Source organism: Delphinapterus leucas, chromosome 1 (genome assembly GCF_059928025.1).
Source record: "Delphinapterus leucas isolate spDelLeu-1000000601 "Yukka" chromosome 1, BTC_Dleu_Yukka2, whole genome shotgun sequence".
NCBI classification, from domain to species: domain Eukaryota; kingdom Metazoa; phylum Chordata; class Mammalia; order Artiodactyla; family Monodontidae; genus Delphinapterus; species Delphinapterus leucas.
The window spans coordinates 90,409,916-90,426,952 of record NC_143129.1 but is presented as its reverse complement, the minus strand read 5'-3'; the positions used below and the strand labels follow the sequence as shown (position 1 = coordinate 90,426,952).

At 39.5% G+C, this 17,037-nt stretch overlaps 1 protein-coding gene across 8 annotated transcripts in view; it reads left to right on the top strand.

The window, feature by feature from the left end:
- The window catches only part of HIPK1 (homeodomain interacting protein kinase 1), a 47,608-nt gene extending 30,630 nt beyond the window's left edge, over positions 1-16,978 (top strand). For 7 of the 8 annotated variants that reach the window (XM_022584013.3, XM_089917590.1, XM_089917588.1 and 4 more), the window contains 8 exons: positions 1,982-2,103; positions 3,049-3,183; positions 5,813-5,955; positions 6,364-6,546; positions 7,040-7,243; positions 8,835-9,076; positions 10,971-11,101; positions 12,182-16,978. In XM_022584013.3, the coding sequence (XP_022439721.1) occupies positions 1,982-2,103; positions 3,049-3,183; positions 5,813-5,955; positions 6,364-6,546; positions 7,040-7,243; positions 8,835-9,076; positions 10,971-11,101; positions 12,182-12,670 (1,649 nt within the window). In that variant the 3' untranslated portion in view covers positions 12,671-16,978. The remainder of the gene's footprint in view (positions 1-1,981; positions 2,104-3,048; positions 3,184-5,812; positions 5,956-6,363; positions 6,547-7,039; positions 7,244-8,834; positions 9,077-10,970; positions 11,102-12,181) is intronic. The other variant, XM_022584015.3, reaches the window with a different exon arrangement.
- The last annotated feature ends 59 nt before the right edge of the window (positions 16,979-17,037 follow it).

Sequence of the window (17,037 nt, the reverse complement as noted above, 5' to 3'; positions counted from 1 at the left end):
GTTGCCTACTTTTCTTTCACCATCTGCTCTTTCACAAGATGCCTACACTTAGAGGAGAATAGACCCTCATCCATTTGACAGCTTTACTCTTCTTGCCATACTTTCTTGTTTTTTTTTAATTTAAAGGGCTATGTTCAACAAAAACAAAAAACAAAACAAATAATAAAAACAAAACTTTAATCCAAGTTCAGGGTTCAGGGAGAACCTTCCCAGAGGGTTGCCTTTTGTTAATTCTTTGTTTCCACTTGGGGTTCCCTGCAAAAGCTAGTTTTAAACTAGCTTGACTGCTGTGGCTTAGCCTAAATTACTATAGCAATCTAATACTTATTTAGAGTCACATTTGTGGGTCAGTATATAAATACTACTTTCTATAGTATTCCAGTTGACCAAAATAGACATTTTGCTCAGTGGAAACTATAATTTTGTAATTTTGTCCTCTTTTATTTCATCATCCTGGGACACAAAGATGAGCTTCTATAGTGAACATTTCTTCCTAAATTTTGCCGTAGGAGGCTATTGCAATAATGTTGTCTTGCAGTTAGCCATGGAAATATAGACAAGAATCCTTGATGTTACTTAGCTTTCTGATTAGATAGCATTGCCTTAGGAAGAATGGCTGGCAATTTTTTTTTTTTTAATCTGGATACCTGGATTTGTTTCCATTTCTTTTTATGTAAGTAGCACTTTTAAAAAAGTTATTATTAGAGTGTTGTAATTCTGATTTTACTAGTCTCTTTTACTTTGTACATTTCTGGATTATGTTTTCCTATGTGACAATTAGTTACTAAATTAAATTACTGAAATGCAAAATTGGAAGACTTAACTTGCTGAAAACAACAATATTAGAGTTTATGAGTTACGCTCATTTGATACCTCCATAGTAATATTCAGAGAAATTAGTTGGTGATAGCCTAGAAAGTGTCACTGAAGGAATATTCTAATTAAAATGGCTGTATCCTCACTTAACAAAATGTAAGCATCAGTGAATCAAGAGGCATTATAGAAACTTAAATTCTTTACGTTGAAAGCTTTGATAGGGTAGGTTTAAAAGAAAGTTTTGAAGGTTCTCTTCTCAAGTCTTGGCAAAAGGGAGAACTATCTTGAGCCCCTCTTTTCCCCAGAATGAGATACTCCTGATTGCAGGAAACATTTATTCAACATTTGTGCCCAGAGGATAATGAATAAAATGATAAAGAGACATGGTCACTGTTCTAAAGGCAGCAAAAAGTTCTTAATTTTCCTAGCTTTCCATTAGCTAGAGAAGAGCTTTAGAAAGCTGTCAGTGACGAGAGCAGATTTCTAAAATAAGTACAAAAAAGTGTTTCTGTAAACCACAATGTCTGCTTTTAAAATATTTTTATCCTAGGCATAATTCCTTCAGTTCACATACTGGTTAAAGATAAAATATATGACTAAATTGTGAACTAGGTTATATATTTTTGAGGAGTTGGGTAAAAACATCCCCTTAAAATAGTCTAAATAAAAGGGTAACTAAGATAATAAATTATTGAGCTTTTCATAATGTTTCTTATCTAATTAACCAGAAGTTATAAAGTCTTTGCTTTTAATAGATTACACCTTTTAAATGCTTAAGTTTTTTTTTCCCTCTAGGATTAAAAGCTGAACATAACTTACTAAGTGAAGGTTTTTTGTTTGTTTGTTTTTGCCTCTACTGTTAATGGGAGTGGGATGAGTGTTGTGTTTTAAGCTTTGTTGGATAAAAAAAAAAAGTTTTGAATTTCCTGAAGCCAGCCCTCCCTCTGTCAGGCATCTTTCCATTAATCCAACCTGAAGGGAATCAAGTCTCCTTTTTCTTAACTTCCCAGACTTTGGTGAAACGCCTTTGTCTTAAGTGTCTAGAACTAAAACCTGGGTGGTAGATTTTTCGAACCAAAAAGCTAAAAACAAACCCAAAAACCCCCAAACAAGCAGTACCCCCAGACCTAGCAAAGCAATATAACTGTGATGTTACTTTTTACAGCTGGACTACAAGCAACAACAAAGCATTCTGGATTCCCTGTGAGGATGGATAATGCTGTGCCAATTGTACCCCAGGCACCAGCTGCTCAGCCACTACAGATACAGTCGGGAGTTCTTACACAGGTAAAAGACAGAGCAGCTTGGATACTCAATAGTGCTGAAGTTCTCTGAAGCACTGTTGAGAATCAGATATTTTGTCCTAGAAAATGGTATTTGCTTTGACTGTAAGATCTTTCTTGGTCACGATTCAGTGGACTTAAAATGAAACATCTATAATGGAATGACATACTCATTCCTAACACTATTGCAACTCTGCCAGTGACTTCCTTAGACTTGGAGACATAAATATCCAGACTTTGAGAAATTGTCTACTGAGTAAATTTAATTTTGTGGGATGAAGTTAATTTTTTATCTTGATGCTCTTAAAGGTATAGGACACATATAACAACACTTTGATTCTAAAAGTAAAAGGTTCCCCTTTTGCTCTCTTAGTGTCCCCATTACTCACTCTTTGAGAATTTCATCACAGTTGAGAGGCTGGATTATATCAGGATGCCTCTTCGAGTATTACATTCCTTCATTCCTTGTGTTTAACTAGGCTGTAGAAAGGTTTAAAACTGTATCCCTGCCATGCAAAACACAGCTAAGATGGTCAAGAAACTCATGAAATATTCATATAAGCAACAAATACTATATTTTTAATTCTGTGTATAAATGTTTGTGGCCCGTGACACATAGCAAATCTGAAATCCAAAACCCTGATTTTGTGAGTAGGAAGAGGAAGAATTCTTAATACATGCCTTTGTTAACTGAGTTTTTTAGAACTGATCCTCTGAATCCAGCCCAAGAAGGATTCCCATACTTTTTTGCTTTAGGCCATTGACATTTGACCTAGTGGTCCAATGCTGTGCGGAGTTGAAGGGGAAAGTTGTGTTTGGTACATGCATTTTAAGTGATATGAAATTACTGCTTATTGTTGGTAATAACTTGGGGGGAATGAAAACCCTTCTGAATCCAGATAACCTGCCTCCGTGTTTGTTTCACTCACCTGCCTAATCTACATTTCAGGGAAGCTGTACACCACTAATGGTAGCAACTCTCCACCCTCAAGTAGCCACCATCACACCGCAGTATGCGGTGCCCTTTACTCTGAGCTGCGCAGCCGGCCGGCCGGCGCTGGTTGAACAGACTGCTGCTGTACTGGTAATTCCCCTCACTTGATTGTGTTACTAACGGAGTTTCTTTGGTTTCTTTCTTTTTTTTTTTACTTTTTCCTGTTTGTTTTTGTTCTGTTTTCTTCTGGTTTTCTCATTTTTCCAAAAAAATTTTTTTAACTTAGTCTTTGCAGAGGGCATGGAAGCATGTGCCATCTTGTGGCTGTGTTCTTGCTACATCTTTAATGTCTCATTGTTTTCCTCCCCAACATTTGCTGAAGCACTGTTTGACTCTGATGTTCAGTGTGGCTCTGAAAGGGGTCAGACCCCTTGATTCTTCTTTGCCAGCCTAGTGTGATAAAAGCTCTTGGTGTAGCATCAGAAGAGCTTCAACACTGTTATCTGTTTCTCTGCCCTATCTTTTACCCTCTGAACCTTGAGAATGAAGGAAATGGCCTTTAGTTTGACTCTGCTACAGGTACCGGATGGCCAAAATTGGAACTCCTTGGCAAGTTAGCTTCCTTCTTTATTGACTGTTTTAAGCTTCTAAAACTTTTGTGTATGTAGAAATGTTTAAGATGCTCTTACTTTATTTCCTTATTAGTTGACATTAACTTTCCATCTCTGAACACATGAAGATAACTCTTTGCCACTTATGGTCAGTGATAGCTAATATCTTCCATTTAAATATCTTCCCTTTAGAGCCTTTTTAGATCATATTTCATTTGTTGGTTGAAATCAAAGGTGAACTCGTTTATAGGGGTTTTGGAGAAATTAATTATTTTACAAATAGGTCTTTATACAAAAGACCTATTTATACTGAAAAACCTTATGTAAGAATATCTTTGTTATCAAAAGTCATGGGGAAAATTTATTAAATATAGCAGCAAATGTAGTGTGGGTTTTAGAGATAGGAAAACAAACAAATAGGACTTTGAGGTATATTTCAGCATTTGTAACCTTAATAGTGATTTTTGGATGTGTTTGGTTTATTTGGGGGAGTTAGAATTATTTATTTGACATCTGGCATTTTATCATTTAAAATTTAAAATTAGATAAGCATTCGAAAACCTAATTGATACTGTTGACCCCTGATATTTGTTCATCTTTCAGAGTGGCTTTAAATTTCTTTTGTTGTTTCTCAAGGACTCGTGTGAGTGAAAAACACTTTCAGAATACATACTTTAGTTGCTGGAATTTCTTTGGTTTTCAATTTAAGAGTCTTTGTCACTGCCAAATTAATTACATCATAAGCATAAGCCCTGAGTGTGAGGGAGTCAGATATATTTCCAACTTGATTGATCCAAGCCACTGGTTTTAACTTGCACACCTATAGTTTTGAGGTTGGGAATGTTAGTTGACACTTCTTTGCTGCTTCTCTTAAGTTTGCACTAGCCATTTGCTAAGCTTTGCATATTTTTGTTCTTCCTCTGTCAAAACAGTTCGTCGCTTGGAACGCCAGATTTCTGCCTCACGTTGAAATGTTATTTCTTGCTTTGTATTAAACTACATGCTTTGTCTTGTGCAGGTGTTGGCTTATGGAAAGACGCATGGTGTGACTTAACATACTTCTCTTATTTTTTGTTTTGTTTTGTTTTGTTTTGAATTCTGCTTATGGTAGCAGACATGTTTGCAGTTTCTCTGATTTGAAGGCTTCTTGTTTGGAACCGGTATTTGTAACAAGTGGATCTGTTACTTGCAGAAATATTTTTAAAACAGTGTGTTGATGGCCTTGCAGTTTGGAATTCCAGAAACAGAACCATATGTACCCAAGCATTGTAGGTGATTGTACTGTGGAATTCACGTTTAAAAAGCAGACTTTCAAATCTGTTCCCATTTTTCTAGGAAATGCCACAATTTCCGTAAGAAGTACAGAAAACATATTTGTTGCTATTTATTGCAAGTGGCATGGCTTGTTAAGAACTACAAGCAATGTATTTTCCTTTAGTGATTAGTTTTTATGTCGAGTTATGTTTCTACAAATGATGCATATTTAGGAAACTACTAAAAACAAAATATGGTACTCTCCGCATCTATTTCTTAAATATTTTTCTTATTGCATTTTTTAAAAAATGCTATCACATGGCTATAAATGATGAAGTTAGCTTTCTCTTGCTGGCATTAAGCTTGTTTGCCAAAGGATTTTGGCCTTTGGTCATCCACATCTGGCTCCATTTTCCAAGGACTACCCTTTTAAAAAGGAACAATTCTCCTCTTTGTTTTATGTGTTGAATTGACCTGATGTCTTTTATCTGATTGGCACTCAAATTTTTAAATTCCTATTTTTAATCTCAAGGGAGTTGTCTTAACTCTTTCTTGGGATGTTTTTAGACTCTTTGCAAAAATGTTACTCCAGCATTTAACTAGAGCTTACTTCTGAACTTTCAGATTCCTTTACTCTGCAGTATAATAGAAACTCTTAACCACAGGGATCTTCTTTTCTTTAATACCCTGGTGGTCAGGTTATGGAGGTGGCCAAGAGAAGGCAGCGTGTTCTTTTTCCCTGTTCATAAGACTTGTAACCTTGAGCCCCTCTGACCTTCCTTTTTTAAATCTCTGCAAGTTAACAATCTACAAGAAACTTCTTTTAAGCTATGAATTTTTCTTTCATCTAAAAAACAGAAGAAAAAGCCAAGAGTGAGTCAAGTCTGGATCTTTTTGTGTTTGTTTCCTTACAGCAGGCTTGGCCTGGAGGAACCCAACAAATTCTCCTGCCTTCAACTTGGCAACAGTTGCCTGGGGTAGCTCTACACAACTCAGTCCAGCCCACTGCAGTGATTCCAGAGGCCATGGGCAGTGGCCAGCAGCTCACAGACTGGAGGCAAGTGCCCTGTGTTCCTCTCTGGGAGAATTTGCAAGGGCAGATCCCTTAGGGAAGGACCACTTGAGGATTTGGTGAGACAGGAAGAAGGTAAAGGAAAGGAGAGATTTATCTCTGTGTGAAATCCTTGAAGAAAAGAATCCACATCAGGCTAGGAGACGGAGTTACAAGAAAACTTTGAATGCAGGAAAACAGTAGATTCTAAGTTCAGAAATTATTTACTTCAGATTTAAAGAAAGTGTTATGCAATAAACCATACAGTGAAACCCCCTAAAGCCTTATAATCCAGGTGCCCAACTATAAAAATAAAACACAGCTTTATTTGGTTGTTTTAATTGCTTTTAGTACCTATTTGGTCCTGACTTCCCAGTGTTTTCAGCATTCATACTTCTCTTTCTGATGATACAGGAATGCCCACTCTCATGGCAACCAGTACAGCACTATTATGCAGCAGCCATCCTTGCTGACTAACCATGTGACATTGGCCACTGCTCAGCCCCTTAATGTTGGCGTTGCCCATGTTGTCAGACAACAACAATCCAGTTCCCTCCCTTCAAAGAAGAATAAGCAGCCTGCTCCAGTCTCTTCTAAGTAAGTCTCTGTTAGGGCTGATAGTTAAAATTGCCAGTTTGAAAGATATGTCGCCTGGCATTTGGAGTGTTGGAGTATAGACACTTTTGGTATGAAGCAGCAAGAAGCTGCCAAATTGAAAAGAGCTAACCTTCGGGCATGCACACAGAGGTGTTCTGGTTATGCTAATCCTTTCTCTCTGCTGCCACTTTGAATCCAGCCTTCTTTTGGCTGATGTTTTTAGTTTTCTGCCCACTTCACAGAGTGAAATTTAAATCACGGGGTAAAGGGCATACAAAAATAAAATCTATATTCTAATTTTGGTGTTCTTGTCCTGGAAACCCTGGCTAGAGTGGTTAGTTTATTTTTTATTGGGACTTTTATAGTTAAGTGTATTGGCTTAATGATTTGGTAAGAAGGAATCAAAGAGCAAATTGGAAAGAGGTCTGGGGGAAAGATATCTAGTTTTGGGGACCAAGCACTGAATGATCTTTCTTGTGACCTTTTCCTACAGGTCCTCTCTGGATGTTCTGCCTTCTCAAGTCTATTCTCTGGTTGGGAGCAGCCCCCTCCGTACCACATCTTATAATTCCCTAGTCCCTGTACAAGATCAGCATCAGCCAATCATCATTCCAGATACTCCCAGCCCTCCTGTGAGTGTCATCACTATCCGCAGTGACACTGATGAGGAAGAGGACAACAAATATAAGCCCAACAGGTAAGACAGGTGAATGGTTCCCTGGCTCTGTGGCTCCTGCCCTTGGTCTTAGTCTGTTGGCTTCACACAAGTGGCTCAATTTTGGCTATGAAAGGAAGGACTAAAAAGGGGTATTTAGGAAGCATGGCCATGGATGAGTGAGCCAGAACACACAAGTTTCCATAACTGAGCATTGTCAAGTTTTCTGTAATATTATACATGTTCATCAGTTAAATCAGTCATTCAGATACATTAGATGGAAGGTATAGATTACGTTGTCAGGCTGTTCTGGCTTGGAATGCACATTATGTACTACAGACATGATCCCCTGCCTTTAAGGAACTTTAGAGTCTGAAAACAGATACTATAACAGAAGCATGTAAAAAACAATTAATTGGAACAAGTTGGTAGATACGAGATTATATGAAATTCGTGTAATTTTTTAATCTGAACAGACCTCTTTGGAAGAGGTAGAACTTTAAGTAGGGCTACCTTCTTTTCCCCCCTCTGCTATATGGTCATTCAGTTTAAAAATTTAAGTACCAGATTATTTCCTCTTATCCCAGCACCTTAATCCAAGTCCTTAATTGGGCAGTTAACTAAGAGAGATAGGATACATTTAAGAACTGTGATACACACCTCTCTTGGTGTGAACATAGTCAGTTGCCTTGATTGTTCTGTGTTCTTCTTCATTGTGTTTTTGGTGTTAGGCATATAGAAGAAGCAATAACTCTACTTTTACCTGAGGAGGAAGGATTCACGCATGAAAGTAACTTAGGAGACTTAACAGAGTCACGTGTAAATGAAGTTTAAATGAACTTGAAAGAGTAAATTTAGAATGAAATACTTCAAAAGGGCTATTTACAAATGGTATTTACAAATGGCTATTTACAAATGGTAAATAGACTTGAAACTAAATTTTGAAAGTGGTTATTGAACTGATTTGGGGAAGAAAAAAGTTAACTTTCCAGTGAAGAAAAGGGGCCTAGTACTGGCAAAAATTATATAACCAGCAGGATTGCTTTGACCGGAGGCAAGCCTATTAAAAATTAAGGAAAAGGTAAAGTTAGTAAGGTAGGGATCATTTTGTGAAGAAACTTTTTTTAAAAACACCTATAGCGAGAAGTTTGATTAGATACAGTAAAGAACCATTTATAGTCTAGCAGGGTGATATGAAAATAAAGTGGTGTTTGAAGAATACTGTTGAAATAACTGCGAATGGGAATAGCTAAGAGGCAACATAGCATAGTTGCTAGAGGTGTGTACTTTGGAGTCATTCTGTCCTGGATCTGAATCCTGTCTTCACAACTTATCACTTGTGTGACCTTGGTCAAGTTTCTTAATCTCCATCTGCCTCTGCCTCAGTTGCCTTATCTGCAAAACAGGGATAAAGTACCTACTTCATGGAAGTGTTGTGAGGATTCAGTGAGATATGTGTAGAGTGTAAGAATAGTGCCTGATGCATAATAAGCACTCAGAAATTTGTTGCTGCTACTGTTGTTATTATTACTATCATCATGATTATCATCATTTTTATTATGGGAAGACCAGAGACCAGCAAAGAAACATTGCTAAAAGGGGGTTGAATTTTCATGTATTTTCTTCTCCTCAGCTCTGGCCTGAAGGCAAGGTCTAATGTCATCAGTTATGTCACTGTCAATGATTCTCCAGACTCTGACTCTTCCTTGAGCAGCCCATATTCCACTGATACCCTGAGTGCTCTCCGGGGCAATAGTGGACCCCTTCCGGAGGGTCCCGGCAGAGTTGTGGGGGATGGCACTGGCACCCGCACCATCATTGTACCTCCACTGAAAACTCAGCTTGGTGACTGCACTGTAGCAACCCAGGCCTCAGGTGAGTTTGTTCACAGCTGGAGTTGAATGCTCCTTTGATGTGTGTATCTTTAGTATTTTGCTATAATCTACTTTTGCCAATGGTACAGACCAGTGGTGTAGATTTTCCTAAAAATTGCCTAGTTCAGAAATCAGTTCCTTGTGATATGAAATTGTTTTTGGCTATCAGTTTATCTTCCTGTGTTTATTTTGCTTGGATCAATATAAAGTGAGTTTGTAGACTCAGTAATACACTCACTGTTGATGGGAGAAGGTAGATACGACTTTTGTTAGATGGCAGGGAGAATTAACAGGCAGGTTTTTTGCCACAGGTGATTCAGATTTGACAATCCAGAAATGAATGGGAACTGATAATATTAAAAGTGATTGCTGGGCTTCCCTGGTGGCGCAGTGGTTGAGAGTCCGCCTGCCGATGCAGAGGACATGGGTTCGTGCCCCGGTCCGGGAAGATCCCACATGCCGCGGAGCGGCTGGGCCCGTGAGCCATGGCCGCTGAGCCTGCGTGTCCGGAGCCTGTGCTCCGCAATGGGAGAGGCCACAACAGTGAGAGGCCCGCGTACCACAAAAAAAAACAAAACAGTGATTGTAAAAGTTTTTTTGGAAAACAATATGTACTTTAGATCTTTTCTCGCCCAGTGGCATAGCAGTGATGCTTTTGTGGGTTGTATTATCAACCAAATTACCTCCATCTGTTTTGCTCTGTGAGATGCTGGGTTTAGGTTCCCGGGTTCAGTTATTGGGTAATGAAATGCTAACTGCAGTAACAAGCCCCAGTTTTCGTGGCTTAACATAATAGAAATTTATTTCTTAGTCACGTGAGTTCCCAGTGCAAGTGCTCCTGGTTGGTAGGCCTGGCAGTGAGTTAAGGATCAGAGCCTTGGAATCCTCGGCATCCAATCAGAAGGAGAAGGAAAGTATGGAGGAGGCACACACAGTTTTTAACCTCTTTAGCCCCGGAAATAGTGAAAACTCATCACATGGCCCCACCTAGAGGCAAGGGGGCCCAGAAAAATGTAGTCCTTGTCTAGGCAGCTCTTTTCCAGTGGCAACTCTATACATCAAAGGCGAGGACTGTGAAATTTTGGCATCGATATAGCCATCTCTTCGTACTTTTATGAATTAGTGTTTTACCATGAATTATAATACTGCCGAAGACATAAACAGTGTTCTAGTTTGGGGGTGACGTGTGGTTCTCCTCCTGAGAAGTAGACAACTGTCCATTGCAGACAGGGCAAAACTTCCTGATGCCAGGCTACTGAGAAACATTATTAGGAGCTCTGTCCACTATTGGGTCCAAAGAAAATCGGTTGCTCCACAAGTTACTGAATAAATGCTCCAGTTTTCCTAGTGGGACCACAGAAGGAAGCAAAATTTTGAAAATTGATCGTGCTTATATTCAGCTGCACTTTCTGCAGTTTCTTAGAATTTGAAGACAGTGAATTCCCAACGAGATATAATCTTGTCTTCCTTTAAACCCCTTTGACATCTAAATGTTCCTAAATATTACCAATATCTTACTCAGCTTCACATTGTCATTTCTGTACTTGTTTAATCCCTTCCTACATAAACTCTAGGCTCCTTGAGAGCAGGGACCATGTCTTACTTGTATTTATATTTCTTATAGTACCTTTCACATTACTGGAGATTAGATAATATTTACTGAAGTGAACCTTTTGAAGATCTTTATGGAGCTTTGTAGAAAGACAGAAAAGAAATGGATAATACAGTTTTTGTTCTTCTAGTGTAAATGTAATTGAGGAAATAAGATACACATGAAACCTTAACTCTTGCAAACCTCATACAAACATGGACTGATTAATATGATGCCATCTGAGGTTTAGCTCAGTGATACTGAGTCCATGCCTGCTCATAACTAAAGCCTGACCCTTTCTTAGGTCTCCTGAGCAGTAAGACCAAGCCAGTGGCTTCAGTGAGTGGGCAGTCATCTGGATGCTGTATCACCCCCACAGGATATCGAGCTCAGCGCGGGGGGACCAGCGCAGCACAGCCACTCAACCTTAGCCAGGTAAGCACTAGGGGCTGCTGCCTTCTGTTTGGGGCCCCTGCTATTGTTACTCTCTGGAGAACCCTGCTTCTGGCTGGACTGCTGAATAAAGCCAAATGAAGCCCCTTTTGTGTCAAACAATTTGGTGTTCCATGGCCTGTGTCATATCTGTATGTGTTGTGTCTCTTCACTCCCTCTGTAAATGTGTTCAGAATGTACGTTCCAGGTTTTCCAGCAGACCTCCCTAGTCTATCCTGGAAGATTAGAGAAATGTGTGGAATTTAGAAAGTGCCTAGGATGCTTTAGTTCTTGCCTCGTTCTGCACCACCACATGCATTGAGACTAGATTCTCTTTCTTTATCTCCTGGGTCATAAATAACCTGAGCCTTACTCTGTTTACTTGAAGCAAGAGACAGTGAAAAAGCTTTCTGGATACTTAATCAACTGGTTCTAGTCTTACATGGTGCTTGAGTCTGGGATTTGGGGCTTTTTTCTCCCCATCTGATCCTCTGATGGGGTGGGGAGGGTCACTATTCTATTTGTGTTCACTTTTTCCTCAGCTGAAATTCTGGTGCTTGTATGATGTCTACTAGTAGTGAGAAAGTGTAAATATGAGGGTGTAGCAGTGTGGTTGTGTGTGAGAGAGAGAGAGCACATGCAAGTGCAAATGTAAGTTCGAGTTAGTACATGTGTCTTGGGCTCCACAGTTCAAGAGGGATATGAAAAACTTAGAGGAGAGCAAGAGAAAACAATGGCAAGGAAGAAAGGTTAGGAAAAATTCAGTCACTGATGCCAGAATAGGGTGAGTTGAGTCGACAGTTATTTACTTGCAGGAGTGAGTAACCCTATGAACTCTTGATTTCCCCCTTTCCTCTGTCATACTTGAGAGCAAACTGCTGCTGTCTGGGCTGGGTTAGGATCTATTCTGCCAGGAGGCAGAGGGATGGGTGGCTGACTTCTGACAGCATTGCCAGTCTGGGAGATTCTGTGCTATGGCAGCCCAGAAGCAGTATGAGTTAGAACCTCAACTCTCAAATTGGCCTTTCGTGCCCTGAGCCAGGGTGACCTCAAGATTCCTCACTTCCTTCTTCCTCCTTCCAGAACCAGCAATCATCATCAGCTCCAACCTCGCAGGAGAGAAGCAGCAACCCTGCCCCCCGCAGGCAGCAGGCGTTTGTGGCCCCGCTCTCCCAAGCCCCTTACGCCTTCCAGCATGGCAGCCCACTACATTCGACTGGGCACCCACACCTGGCCCCAGCCCCTGCTCACCTGACAAGCCAGCCTCACCTGTATACGTATGCTGCCCCCACTTCTGCTGCTGCATTGGGCTCCACCAGCTCCATTGCTCATCTCTTCTCCCCGCAGGGCTCCTCAAGGCATGCTGCAGCGTATACCACCCACCCTAGCACTCTGGTGCACCAGGTCCCTGTCAGTGTTGGGCCCAGTCTCCTCACTTCTGCCAGCGTGGCCCCTGCTCAGTACCAACACCAGTTTGCCACCCAGTCTTACATTGGGTCTTCCCGAGGCTCAACCATTTACACTGGATACCCACTGAGCCCTACCAAGATCAGCCAGTATTCTTACTTGTAGTCGGTGAGTATGAGGGAGGAGGGGTCAGAGTTCTTAATGGGCTGTGATGAGCTCCTCCCTCACCCTCTCCTGAAACTCCTTAGCCAGCAACTTGCTCTGCAGGGGCCCACTGAAGCAGAAGGCTTTTCTCTGGGGAACCTGTCTCAGTGTTGACTGCATTGTTGTAGTCTCCCAAAGTCTGCCCTATTTTTTAATTCTTTATTTTTGTGACAGCATTTTTGGTATTTGGAAGAGTTCAGATGCCCATCATCTGCAGTTACCAAGGAAGAGAGATCATTCTGAAGTTAACCTTTGAAAACTATTTTCTCTCTCTGACTTGATTTCTATAAATGCTTTTAAAAACAAGTGAAGTTCCTCTTTATTTAACTTTATTTTATTGTAATTGCTGGTCAGAGGAAAAATGCTGATAGAAGGACTTGAAATCTGATAACAAGAAAAGAAAAATCATTACTTTCTGCTTGTTTAAAAACCAAGACTTAATTGCTTATCTTAAGAGCAGCTTGCACAAGTCTGTATTTTACTATCTTGCATTTCTCCTCAAGATTTTACCTTTGCTAATGGGACATTTAAGCTTACAGTGTTTTAATTTTGTTTTCATGTCATGTTATATTTAGTGGGAAATTGTTATTTTTGCAAAACTGGTTACATACTACTCTCTGTTACTGTTGGGATTCTCTCAGTTGCTCCTGTGTTTATTATTAAAGTAGTGTTAAAAAGGCAGCTCACCATTTGCTGGTAACTTAGTGTGAGAGAATCCATACCTAACCGTGAAAGCACCAGGTATTCTTTCTAAATGAACCCTGTGCATTCTTTTTAAATTATTTTTAAAAAGTCCTTCTCTCTCTGATTTAGCTTAAATTTTATTATTGGAAAAGCCATTAAGGTGGTTATTATTGTATGGTGGTAGTTGTTTTATTATATGCAAAATCTCTTTGTATTATGCGATACTGGCATTGATGAGCTTTGCCTAAAGGTTGTTGGCATCGATGAGCTTTGCCTGAATATTAGTATGAATTTTCAATAATACACCTCTTTCTCTCTTTGCCTCAGCTCTCCCTTCATTCTATGTGATTTATTTGGGGAGAAAGCTAAAGGATCTGAAACCGGATAAGAAACGTTGTGTATAGCTTTTATACTTTAAAGTAGCTTTCTTTGTATGCCAGCAGCAAATTGAATGCTCTCTTATTAAGACTTATATAATAAGTGCATGTAGGAATTGCAAAAAATATTTTAAAAATTTATTACTGAATTTAAAAATATTTTAGAAGTTTTGTAATGGTGGTGTTTTAATATTTTGCATAATTAAATATGTACATATTGATTAGAAGAATATAACAAGCAATTTTTCCTGCTAACCCAAAATGTTATTTGTAATCAGATGTGTAGTGATTACACTTGAATTGTGTATTTAGTGTGTTTCTGATCCTCCAGTGTTACCCCGGAGATGGAATTGATGTCTCCATTGTATTTAAACCAAAATGAACTGATACTTGTTGGAATGTATGTGAACTAATTGCAATTATATTAGAGCATATTACTGTAGTGCTGAGTGAGCAGGGGCATTGCCTGCAAGGAGAGGAGACCCTTGGAATTGTTTTGCACAGGTGTGTCTGGTGAGGAGTTGTTCAGTGTGTGTCTCTTCCTTCCCTTTCTCCTCCTTCCCTTATTGTAGTGCCTTATATGATAATGTAGTGGTTAATAGAGTTTACAGTGAGCTTGCCTTAGGACGGACCAGCAAGCCCCCGTGGACCCTAAGCTGTTCACTGGGATTTATCAGAACAGGATTAATAGCTGTGTTGTGTATATGCATTGTTCTCAGTTTCCCTGCCAACACTGAAAAATAAAAACAGCAGCTTCTCTTTTTTACCGCCACCTCTACCCCTTTCCATTTTGAATTCTCAGCCGAGTTCTCACAGAAGCATTTTCCCCATGTGGCTCTCTCACTGTGCATTGCTACCTTGCTTCTGTGAGAATTCGGGAAGCAGGTGAGAGGAGTCAGGCCAATATTAAATATGCATTTTTTTTCTTTTTTCTTTCTTTTTTTTTAAGTATGTGCAATCACTTTTAGATGAGATTTATTTTTTCCTTTTCCCATGTGGCAGTCCTTCCTGCAAATAGTTGATATTCCTAGTAAAATATTTGCTTGTTGAAAAAAACATGTAACAGATGTGTTTATACCAAAGAGCCTGTTGTATTGCTTCCCACATCCCCAATACTATGAGGAGGAGTTTTGTGAAGCCGCTGGTGACAGGGAACTCAAAGAAAGGTTTCTTAGCCGGTGAAGAATATTTAGAAGGAACCAAAGCCTGTTGAGCCATCGGGCTTTTGAGGTTTCTTTTTAACAACTTGTGTATTCTTGGGGCCCTTCAAACTGTGAAAGTGTCCTTGTACTCTCAGCTCCTACACGGATCTGGGTCAAGTAGAGAGTACTGGGGATGGCAGAGTTCCTGCCCATTAAAGATTTGGGGGAAGAAGGTTAACCCTAAGATGTAGACATGTTCCATCTGAACTGAAAATTATGTATTTGAGGGATAAGTCTAGGACTGGTTCTTTGTAGAGATGGTGTCAAGGAGGTGCAGGATGGAGATGGGAGATTTCATGGAGCCTGGTCGGCAAGCTCTGTACCAGGTTGAACACCGAGGAGCTGTCAGGGTATTTGGAATTTCTTCATTGTAAGGAGGAAGGGCTTTCAAGATGGGGCAGATAGTCAGTATAGCCTACCAGGAACATGTTGGTGTTTTCTACTTTTTTTTTTTTTTTAATCATTATTTTGTGTTTTCAGCATTATATTGATCAAGATACCCAAGCAGTTTGTATAGTTTCTGTCACTAGTGTTATACAGTTTTATGGTCAGTGTGTGCAATCTTTGTGTCTTTTTGCCAAGCGCATTCTCATTTTCATGCTCAAAGGCAGATCTAGTTTCTAATGGAAATATTTTTTGTTCCTTATCTTTACAAGGGATAAGATTTGTTGTTTTTGTAAGAAATGAGATGCAGGAAAAAAACACTCCACTCCTGCGCACCCTACCCCCCACCCTCAGTGCAGTAAGTGGATACCACTTAAGATAGGAGTCTTCACGGGGAGAAGACAATACCAAGAGCTTATATTGTTACCATAATCACCTTACTAGCAGTGTGTGGCTTTAAGAATTTTAGAGATCTTCAGTATTAGTTTTGCAAATTGGCATTTCAGATTTACCAAGATAAAAATCCATCTGTGTCTGCTGAATGTGTATGTGCTCAGTGTGGCTTTAGATTCTGTCTCTGGGGCTTAACATTGCTGGCCCTGACAGGATGGGGGAAGCTCCAAGAATAAAGTGAGCAGCTGGCCCAGGTCACAGTGGCCTGACCTCAGACCAGCTTAAGGCTTTAAGTCCTGTCAGAACTTGTATTTCCAGCTTCTCCCCTTCAGGGTGAGAGAGAAAATGGGTAGGTACAGCCACTCTAGGCTCATCAGGACACTTGATCACTCCGGAGTTTTTAGTAGCTTCCAGGAAGTGATACTATGGTCAGTGCTCAGCTAAAATCCCAGCCCCAGGAATGAGAACTTCATTTAAACAGTTCTGACCATCCATCGTCCTCCACTAGAGGGGCTAAACTTGACTGCCCTTAGCCAGGCAAGCGCAGTAGTGTGTGTTTTATTCAGCATTATTATGCAAAAACCCACTGGTTAGGATGGTTTGTTTTAGGATAGGAAATGAAATTGCCTCTCAGTGACAGGAATGACCCAAGCCTGCTTCCTGTTTCAATTTTTTTTTTTTAACTGATGGATGGTGCAGCATGTCTACATGGTTGTTCGTTGCTAAACTTTATATAATATGTGGTTTTGATTCAGCTTGAAAAATAATCTCACTACATGTAGCAGTACATTTTATGTACATTATATGTAACGTTAGTATTTCTGCTTTGAATCCTTGATATTGCAATGGAATTCCAAGTTTATTAAATGTATTTGATATGCTAGTTATTGTGTGCGATTTAAACTTTTTTTGCTTTCTCCCTTTTCTGGTTGTGCGCTTCCTTTTATGACAAGCCTCTAGAAACAGTTTCTGAGAATTACTGAGCTATGTTTGTAATGCAGATGTACTTAGGGAGTATGTAAAATAATCATTTTAACAAAAAGAAATAGATATTTAAAATTTAATACTAACTACGGGAAAAGGGTCCATTGTGTAAAAACATAGTTTATCTTTGGATTCAATGTTTGTCTTTGGTTTTACAAAGTAGCTTGTATTTTCAGTATTTTCTACATAATATGGTAAAATGTAGAGCAATTGCAATGCATCAATAAAATGGGTAAATTTTCTGATTCATGTGGCTGTTCTTGACTTCTCTTATAGGGGTACAAAGGGGATCAACAATTGGCAT